General features: G+C 38.7%; 1 protein-coding gene across 4 annotated transcripts in view; it reads left to right on the plus strand.

The window, feature by feature from the left end:
- TOM1 (target of myb1 membrane trafficking protein) overlaps positions 1-10539 on the plus strand; it is a 1917838-nt gene extending 1907299 nt beyond the window's left edge. For all 4 annotated transcript variants that reach the window (XM_044068060.1, XM_044068069.1, XM_044068077.1 and 1 more), the window contains one exon: positions 8471-10539. In XM_044068060.1, coding sequence (XP_043923995.1) covers positions 8471-8613 — 143 coding nt within the window. In that variant the 3' untranslated portion in view covers positions 8614-10539. The remainder of the gene's footprint in view (positions 1-8470) is intronic.
- The last annotated feature ends 511 nt before the right edge of the window (positions 10540-11050 follow it).

The raw sequence follows: 11050 nt of genomic DNA on the forward strand, positions 1-11050 counted from the left end.
AGAAGGGTTTCAGAACTTCACGCCCTTTCTGCTCTTTCTCTTCAGCAATCAGTTGAGCTTCCAGTCTTCTTTCCTGACTATTCCACCGATGCAGAATACAGATGTCACCAGTTGGATGTGCATAGACAACTACATCTTTATCTGGATAGAACGCAGCAGGACAGGAAATCAGATCGATTATTTGTTGCCTTTGCAGATAATAAAATTGGCAAACCAGTCACTAAGGCCACTATTGCCAGGTGGATCAGGGATTGTGTATCCTTTATTTATTCATCGACAGGAAGGTCCCTTCCATTACCAGTTAAAGCACATTCTACTAGAGCTATGGCAACTTCAACAGCTTTCCACTCCAGACTGTCTGTAGATGAAATTTGTGCTGCTGCCACTTGGTCTTCTCCACACACTTTTATTGCTCATTACAAATTAGACTTGGAGTCCAGGAGTCGGGCGTCATTTGGCTCCACAGTGCTCGGGAGTGTTTTCCAATGAGCCTCCCAGGATCTAGGTGCTAGGGACGCGGTCCCATCAGTTTAGAATGTAGGCGAGAAAGGATCGCCTTACATCTCTTAGTTATGTACTTACCATAACGATAGATGTAGGTGATCCATCTCGCCTACATTCGTATATACCAGCCCTCCGGCCCCCTACCTGCAGGATTTGGAGGAAACACTTTGTGGGGTTTCCACTGAAGGTCTTATTCTCTTCTCTGGATCACGTATCTCTGTGAGTTGGGTGCATGTGAAGGGGACTTTGTGTGGGCAAACAAGATCTGGGGGCTTGGGTGTAGTGCATCCTGGGATATAGGGGTTGGCCCAGCCAATCAGAGACTTTGTGCTAGTGTACTGGCCGAGTCGGAGCCGATTCTCGGCTCCGAGCCCATCAGTTTAGAATGTAGGCGAGATGGATTGCATACATCTATCGTTATGGTAAGTACATAACTAAAAGTTGCTACTAACCCTCACAAACATCACATCTTGAAGTCCAAGTTAAAAAGCACACTTTTCTACGAGAAATAACCCTGCCCCTATGTTTCACCTTACGGTGTGATGCTCGCCATTACCGGAAAGGAAGGGGATCCCAGTTAATGAATATAGCGGATGTTTACCAAATCACTGGTAAATGACAGATGCGTTGATGTTCTTTTCAGGGCATAAAAATAACTTTGTAAAGAAAAGAAAATAATTGGCGTGAAGTTAAAGCAGCAGTCTGCAGTTCAGTATTTCAGACCTACAAGAACTCAAGGCAAAAATGATTCGCTGAGGGTATTCAGTTTTGTCAAAATTAGAATACATTATTAAAAAATTAAAGATGTTGTATGGGCTACACTCCTATTCAAGGCAGTGAGTAGAAGGAAGAGGATACACTACAGCAGGTTTTAGATCATATTCACGAATAGCAAAGTACCATATATTTCGAGTAAAACTCAAGTTCAGTGATATAAATCGTCAGTTGTTTTAGTAGTAGTACTACATAACGCGGCAAGGGATAAGAGACTCATCACATTAAATTAACCAAAGGAAACGCAACAGTCTGCATACACAAAGGTAAAAATTTTCAGCCAACCAAGTGCTAGCAGTACATTCACGTTAAACATTTTTGATAAGCTGTTGTTAAATAGAATAAGAGGGTGAGCAATAAGCCAGGTAGCCTGTGCTTTTTCAATACCCTGTAAGCAATTCACATCTGACCTACTGTAAAAATAATACAAAATGTAACTTGTTTATTCTACTTTAACCAGTAACCTTAAAACGTGCATACAAAAGTAAACTGAGAAAGTGAACCTTGCACGTATGCAGTGAAGGCAATATAAAAAAAGAACAAATGCACTGTTTGTATTCATCAGTTATGGATGGGAGGAAAGTACACCAACAAATCTGTCTTAAGAATTTGCATCTTCCACAGCCGCTGCTGTATCAGTGGGGTCACCTGGGACAACAGCTATAAATCTAGACCTACAAATTCAACTGACAGAGTTAATAATTAATTTAGAGCTTTAAGGGCTAAGATGCTGGTCTTTAATAAACATATCATATGCTTTTGAATGCATTAATCTATTGCCTAGCCTTAGCACAAAGGCACGTACAAGGTAGGCTACCAAATGTCATATGAAAGTAAAACTCGTTTCAGTTGACCTAACCGAGGGATCTGCACCTGATCCAGCACACACCATCTAGCACCGGAAGTAGTCATGCACCTCACATGCGAGTTACATTTCCGTTGTGAAAAAATATATTGGCTCATTCTACTAGACTTTTGTTTGTTAGTAATTCTAACTTTTGATATCGCTTCTGTAAAATAAAATAAATGTTTTTAGAATTTGAAGTTGTAAACCAAAGCCTATTCACGTGCCTGCATCATGACGTATGCAAAGTATAGCGGCATGCAGTTTCTGCTTCCAAAATAGCTGCAGCATTACATGGTTCTGTAAGACAGGGGTTGGTGAGGGTTGGTAGAGGGGTATTACAGTGGACACAGGTGAGTTGGTCCTAGTGAATGAATGGATGCACTATAAGCACATAAGGACAATGCTGTTTGATAATGATAGTTCGTGGTACGATGTTGGCTTAACCAGCTGTTTGAGCCTATTGTGAAGGTCATTCTGTCGGGTGGTCACTGGTTAGGGTGCCACAGATCCCCAGTGATAGGCAGGTTGGCATTTGATTTTCCATAAACAGGAAGAAAACTTGCTTCCGCAGACCACAAGTACGCAAGTTATCTGTGAGACTGACTTGCTCTTGGAGATTAATATAAGAACACAGAACAGAAAGAATGTCTATCAGAAATATTTTTTTTCCACAAGGACACCCTGTCTAGGAATATGGAATTTGAGCTTATATCGGATGTGTGTGAAGTTTAGGTCTTACAATACTTAGAAATGTGGAAGGAAACATTTTGAAACATGACTGAAAACTCTGGAATGGTAAAATAAAACATTTCAAATACACCTTAAAACTGAAACAAATCCCAGATTTTAACATCACTGCAACATTTAGATGCGCATAAAATGAAGGTGGTTTTTTTTTTACACTTTTATGAAAAAGACAGGAATATATTGGCAGGAAAGAAGTATATTGCAAAGTGCTTGGGACTTTGTAATATAAGCAAACAGCAAATACATATACTTAAAAAGAAGTTTACAAGGCTTGTTGATTTATTTTTTTAAACTTTTTATTTACTTATGTTGAGGGTGCACTGTGTTAAAATGTATTTTTCCAATACCCATACAATCACTTTCATTTAAGTATACTTGTTAGAATTTGACAAGAGTGGGCACCTTGGGAAAACCTGGATTCAACAAGGGAGCTGAGAATCAAAAAAGTTTGGGAACCACTGCCCTAGTCTATAATGGCTGTATGGACAACACCAGAGAGATCCAGGGGAAAAGATGAGTGGTCTGAGGAGCCAACTTTTGTCACAGCAGAGTTACCCACCTGCATGTAAGACAAATTGACAACCTTCTGTGGTGGCAAAGGCTGTTTTCTTTTTTTGGCTGGAGAAGGACCAACTCTGGGGCCAGTAGTTTGTTCCATGATCAAGCAGAAAATGGTGCCTCTTTAGCAAGGAAACTAAGCAGCACAAGAAAGTAAATTTTTAAAAGCAACATAAAGTCACTTTTCCCAATAAAAACACAGTAAAAAGCAATGAAATACAGTTCAACACCCCACAAAAACATTTAATTGCAGTTTCTCTACAGAAAAATGTTTTAGAATGGTTAAATCAGTTTTCAAAGTGCCAAGCACAAAAGTGTGCCCCCATTTAAAAGTACGACAGAATTGTGTGACAGTCAATAAAATCACCTACTCCTAGCTTTGAGTACTTTCCCACACAGGAAAGTTAGCTTGAACATTAAAAATGATATGTGGAAGTTTTTTTTTTTCCCCAAAGGGAACTTTTCCGCCCAGCAGTGGAACAGCACATGCCAACCATCGATCTTCTGAAGCCCAGAGAGAAGTGCTTTCTTTAGTGGCAGAAAGATTTGAAGGGCTTGGCATCCAAATGTGTCTTTTAGTCAACTCTTCCTGAACTGACTAATGGTTTGGGTGTGTGTAAGGTGATCTGAAGGTGTGGAATCTGGCCTGCTTGTCATATGCAATGCAAGATTTAACCCATACAGCCTAGGCTACTGCAGCAGTGATCAATATGAAGATTGATGAGGGGCCAAGATGGAGTCACTACAGATGTCTTTCTAGAGTGCTTCTGAATCTTCATCATGACCCTGGGTATCAGTGGAAAGGGTAGAAATACTTAAAAGAACATTCCTATCTAAAGGAATGAAAAAACATCTATTTTCAGGCTTGGATGCAAGGAATCCTTCAGCAGAATTTCATCATTTGTCTGTTTTGAAAGTGGGTAAGCAGAGCTATCTGAGGAGTTCCCCACAACTGGATCAATTCTTGGAGGACCCCCATTCAGTTTCCATTTTGAGAGTCTGCTGTGGTCCTGTTTAGCTTGACTTCTACAGCAGTTTGCTCTGAAGGAATGCCTTTGAGGGTTACACTGTGCTGATTTTGCTACCTTTCTAGCCACTATAGCCAGCCCCCTGCTTATGTTCCCCATCAGTGCAGTGTTGTGCATGAAAAACAGCTAACATCTGTTTAACATTGATGTGTTTTGGCCTGTCCAGTTTGTTCCAAAGGCCTTAAACTTACCCCGGTAAACACAGCTCCCAGTGTATAATCCAATATGTTAGAAATTGTGCATGGGTAGTAAGAAAAAAGTGGAGACATGGATTTGAAGATGTGTGGTCTGTCAACCAAAGCAACTCTCTTTTCACAAGGCCCAAAACTGGAAGCTGAAATGTCAGGGGGTGAAGACGTTAGGACCATAATGTTTTCTGGAACCACTGAATTTTTCTCACATGTACTATGACAGAGAATCATTAAAATCATAACAACCAAGAATACTAGTTATTCTGAGGTATTCTCTTGCAGAAGTCTTAGGCTGAGTGGAGAATCTCAGCAACAGTTCCAAATACAGGTTCAATTTTGTCTTGGAAGAAGGAATGCCTTTTGCATGGAGGTATCAAGAGGGAAGCCTAGGACTCTGTGAGAAGGAATCAATGATGATTTTTGAATGTTGACCTGGAATCCTAGATGCTAGGGAGGTTTCTTACCCATGAAAGGGATTTCTGACATTTTGACTGACTGCAAAGTTAAGCAAGTTGTCTAAATAAGGGAAAAAGCTGAACACCCTGCATTCTGCAGCGGGCTGTTACAGAAGCTAAACCCTATGAAAACCCTTGGAGGAGTGGATGTCTGAAGGGGTAACACGAACTGATAGTGTAACCCAGACACAGAAAACCAGAAAATGTTTGAAATATGTGGTAATAGGAGTGTGATTGTAATCTGCTTTCAAGTCTAGTTACCAGATAGCTTAGAGCAGGAATGAGAGATAACAGTTTGTAGGGACATTTTGAACTTAGGAACTTTCACTAACAGGATGAAAGCTGGTCTCCAAGAAGGGGTCCTTTTTTGCATCAGAAAAAAATCTTGCATAAAAACCTTTTCCCCACTAATCTGAGGAACTGTTTCTATGACTCCCACAGAAAGAATGTGGCTGTTGATGGTGTGTGTGTGGGGGGGGGGGGGGGGCAGCAAATCAGATTCTCTAATCTGATGCCAAGGAAAAGGTGAAGAACTAGGCTCTGGGAAAGTTTTAAGGTAAGGCTTGGGAAATGGTGAGTGCAATAGTCATTCCTGTATTATTAACCTGTCCCTTTTTCTGGAAGGTTCCCTCATTCTTCTTTGAACTGTCATGACAGTTTTTCTTGTACTTCTGCTTCTTAGAAGCTTATTCAGGCTGTTTATTTTGCTTTTTGTAAAAATAACCTAAGTTAACGTAAGAGGAAATATTTTAGCAAACTTGGAGAAGGATTTGATGCAGAAATTGCTGCAAGAGCAGATCTGGAATGATAAAACAATATTTATCAAACTGAGGAAATGTATAAACGTCCTCTCTTTCTAGTGTTTGCAGGTTAACTGTTAGTCATATTGCAGGCATTATCAAAAACATCCACAAACGGTAAAAATAGGAGTAATAGCAGCAGGCTGTTAAAATTCAACTTGGAATACATCATAGTATTTCTTCAAAGAAGACGGAACATCAGCCTCTCTCCATGAAACATCCTATTCATGCTGGAAATAGTTTAAAAAGATGTAAATTATTCTTTGGGAGACTCTGAAGATACACTTTCCTCAGAGTCAGAATGAGGTGGGCAGAAAAATAGAAGATGCCCTTTTTGATAATCAGGCAGGAATCCCCTGAAATCAAGGAAATTGTTTTTATTGCCAGTCACAATTCAAAGGTTGTAATTCGTGTAATAAATCTTTAGCCACACCAATAAATTTGTCCTTATCCACTGAAACACAATCATAGGATGGTAAGCGTTCAACTTTATATCGCTTTTTTCTACGGTCATTCCCTATAAGGTACTGACTCATGGATGGTACTTCATCCCAAGGACCAGGTCCCATAGCCTGGCTACCCAGAGATGTACTGTCAGCTCCCTACCCTGAGACCAACAAGAGTGGCCCTCCCATGCCTGGTAAGGGTATATGAACAGGTGCTGAGGAAGTGACTGACCCTTGGTCCATGGTGCCCAAAGAGGCTGCATCAGAGAGATCCAGAGAAAAAGCTGAATGGTCTGAAGAACCGCAATGGCCACAACATAGTCACCCACCAGATACTGAGGCACAGATTGAGCCTGCTATATTGGCAAGGATTTCTTGCAGTTTTTTTTTTTTTTTTTTTTTTGGGGGGGGGGTTCAGAAGTGGGACTGGTATGCTGTTCTGTGGTTTTCTGAAAAAGGAAGCATGATTCCTGGTTGGCACAGATAGAGTGGGTCAGTAACGGATAAGATGTCTAAAACGCAAACAGTAAAAGTTAAAAATAGAAGTTAACAGTCTGTCAGACCAACCATTCTCAAGACAGTCATGTAAAACATACACTTCTCTTATAATGTTCGTCACAGAAATCCACATATTTTTTCACAGAAAATAACAATAACATTATGGAAGGTTGCTCAACAATGAAAGCCTTTAGACAACAGTCCTCCGAAGTCATGCAGGAGGAGCACTCTCTGTGGACAGCAAGAAAGTACTGAAGTGTTTGATGCCCAGGCTGCTGGTAACTACTAAAACTGGGCAAGTTAAAAGCTGAGGTATTTGTTTAACACAAAAAGGCTTTGTTGAGTATAAAAAGGAATGCATTCCAATGATATAGGTGTCAGTGTGTAAATTTGATTGAAGTGAAGAATAGTTGTTGTATAGTGTTAAAGAAAACTTCCATATTTAGATATTAAGGGCCAGGTAAAGTGTGGCACCACAGTAAAGCTGTTCTTAATAATGAGTATAAGACACTGACAAAAAGCAGTAAGGTACATTTATGATTGTCTTTTTAAATGATAAGGTTTAAAAAATTAAGGCTGGACTGATTACATCCAGATGAATATCATTGTTTATAACTGAGTGTATATAGTTTTAGAGAATCTAATTAAAATTATGTTGAAATGTCATTGCTGACTGGGAGTTAAATTGTGTTTAAGGTAGTAATTTGCATAAAATGTGATGAAAATAGGGACCGGGAATGAAAGGCTAGGTGGTCTTTGGGTAATCATCTACTTGAAACACGGTGCTTGGTCATAATTATTATCTCTTGAGAGTAAAGAGATAACCATTGAAACTCTAAGAAGCCTGTAGCAAGTATTCTCATCAAAAACATGAAGGTGAGTACACCCCAAGCTCCATCAATTGACATATTTCTCTTCTGAGCAATCTTTTCTGCACTGAGACAATTGGGAGCAGTGGTACTTTCCCCCAAAAAGAGATGGGATGATGCTTGGACTTTAGATTTTTGGATTTTTTTTTTTTTTTTGCTGTTTCAGGGGGGTTCCTTCAAGCCTTCTATGATCATGCTAGTAGAGTTTCAGTAATGTCTTAGCATTGTGTAAGTTTTGTTGATGATCACCCCTATTAAGTATGGACATAAGTGCTTGGTTAATTTATTGACTTCAGGAACAGCACTAAAATAATTGCTCTGTTAAGAAAAAAATACAGAAGGCTTTTCATCTAAAATGTAAGCACCCCTTTTCTCGTCGAAAATAAAGTTGTCTAATGGTCAAGTTGTAATTCAGATTCTCTAATACTTTATCAGTTACTGAGGGGCTTGGCATTTTTAAAACATTCTGGTAGTGCAGTTTGCCAGTTATAGGCAGTATGTTATACTCTCAAGTAAGTGTGCTACATTTTGGGCTTATAGAAAAGGGATTGTTCTTATTATTCCATTCTATCACAAATCCTCACTTTAGGCCTTAGGAGATTTGTTTCTATAAACATTCCATTGTTGTTTAGTGAAGATCTTGGCTAATAGTTGATCAATATGTTTATTGTATCTGTTTTCTTGAGATGAAATTTGATTTTTAATGTTTTTATATACTTGCATCAGTCTAAATGTCTTCTTCCATTTCAATAGAGTTTGACAAATTCCTTGAAGAGAGAGCAAAAGCTGGTGAACGGTTGCCGACTCTTCCTTCCCCTCCTTCTGAAATGCCTGGAGTGCCCAGTGCAAGCAAGAAAAAACAGGAAAAAGCAGATGATACACTTTTTGCGTTATAGACCGTGTCTTTTATTTCATACATAAGTTGTAAAGAAACACTGTATTTTAAATGGGAAGGAGGTGAAGAGTGAGGTACTCCAACTGGGTCCTCCTTTCACCAATGCATTTGCTGCACAGAACAAAGCTGACAGAAGACATTCATATTAAAATCATGCAGTTCCTTTACTATCATTTCTTGTGCAATCATGGGCAGGATGTTATTCATTGATGCACTATGTACATACACCATTTTGCCTGAAAGTAATTATAAAGCCATTGGCCTGTTGAAGTGTGGGTGTGTATATGTTTGACTGTCTGTCATCCTTCTGTACTGAATTGTATGTCATTTTTAAGGTACATTTTAGTCATGTAATAGTTCTCCCCATTTTCTCAAAGTACATTATGCAATGTAGTAAATGGTATATGTGTGGTGGGAGGGTCTTATGTCCATAAATGTATTAACGTTTAATATTTCTTTCTTTTAATGGCAAAATAAGGAAGCCTGAGCTCTTCAAAAGTGCTGTGTAACCTCTGTAGGAGTATGGATTGTATAAAACTGTTCTTAATAATGAATATAAGACACTGACAAAAAACAGTTGCTTACAGAACTTTCTTGTGCAATATATCTACTTATAAGATTGTCCATTCAGTTATCATAACCATACAAACCTGATGTTTTGGTACGTAGCTATGTGAGGTAGTGAAACAAAGCATAGCTGTCATTGCTTAGTCCTTGCCCTTCATTCATTGCTAAGAATATGTTGAGTTTTCTTTAATAATATTACTTTTTGTTAGCTTTCTGGAGAGTTTTTTTTAACTTTGTAGGTTGCATACATTTCCATGAATTGTTCTTGTTATCATTAGAAGTTTCAAGAACTTTCAAAAAACAGTTGAATTTAAGATTTGAAGAGAGACAATTGACAGCAAATCCAGGTGTGAATTACATGCACAGTTAAAGTGTCTTAATAATGTGAGTGTATCAGGTGTATGTAATTGACAAAGTAGTTTATCCTGAGTGTGCAGTGATAAGCTGCTTTTAATGTGAGGGTTAAAAGAGAAGCTTATGGGCTCCTTTCTTGAAATTTTCAATGATATTTATTCATGTGGGTACTGATTCCTCATTAGATCATTAAGTCAGGACTGGCAGACCCAAGTGGCACTTCGTTATTTTTGTTTTGTACACTATGCAAAGATTTGAAGATTTAGTGACCTCTGCATTGAGTATAATATAAATGGAATGCAGGGGTCTTCCCCAGTGTTGAAAACTGGGTCAGAGTACCTAAGGAAAGTAGATCAAAAGTTCTGTCCAGTATGCTGCACCTAGCTGAATGATCTTGAAGAGCCTGTCCTGAAGTTATCATGCATCCATTTTGACATATACATTAGAAGAGCTTGCAGCTGGCTGCTTAGCACCATAAAGGGGAGACAGAACAGTTGTCTTGGCAGCTTACGTTCATTTCATTCAGAGCTATGTTTATGGTGGTATACACATTCTACATTCCTTCTCTCAAGCATTAAAATGGTACATTGTTACATTTGTGTGATGGGGGAGTGACCTAAAATGGAAATGCCAAGCAAATGGCTATAGTGTTGAGTAAGATGCATATACCTTGTTGATTCTGTTCCAGAGCTAGGTTTTTTAACTTTCATTGAAGACCTCCCTGCCCTATCTCTGTGGGATGTAAGACTCCAGAGCTTGGACTGTGGGCTTGCACCATTCAGGCCTGGATATCAGCATTTAAGGCCATGCAAACTAAACAGAACCTGAATTTGACAGTTCTTGTGGAGATTGACTCCAGCTACTTAGTGAAAATGTCTGTACCAAAAAAAATGCAGGTTCCTACTGTAATGCATATAGGGTTACCACCTGTCCCACTTTGCGAGGGACAGTCCCTCTTTGGGCAGTTGTGTCCTGCTAAAAAAGTGTAAAAATGGGAATTGTCCTGAGATTTTAGGACAAAATTAGTTCCTATATTTTATGTGATAGTTGCATAAAACAGTTATTCTGTATCTGAAACACCTAAATGTTATAAGAAACAGAATATGCAACTAAAATGCTACAAGAATAACCTTTTATTTAGGCAAAAAAAGGGAAGTTCTGTCCTTTGTACTGGCCGTGAGTATGTTTTGGCCTGCAAAATCTGATGTTTGTACCAAAAATGTCCTACTTTGGGCATTTAAAAAGGTGGCAACCCTAAATGCATATCATAAGAGCAGCTGTTATGATGCTGAGCTGCTTGTGAGCAGCCATCCGCTTCCCAGCTGCTATTGATAGCATTTGTTACAGCCCATCATGACATATACACATATATCTTTATATCTATATATATATATATATATATATATATATATATATATATATATATATATATATACATACATATATATACAGATATAGATATGTAGATGCAGATATAGATATATATATATATATATCTATATCTGCATCTATATATA

Source organism: Protopterus annectens, chromosome 1.part0 (genome assembly GCF_019279795.1).
Source record: "Protopterus annectens isolate FY-2018-M chromosome 1.part0, PAN1.0, whole genome shotgun sequence".
NCBI classification, from domain to species: Eukaryota; Metazoa; Chordata; order Ceratodontiformes; family Protopteridae; genus Protopterus; species Protopterus annectens.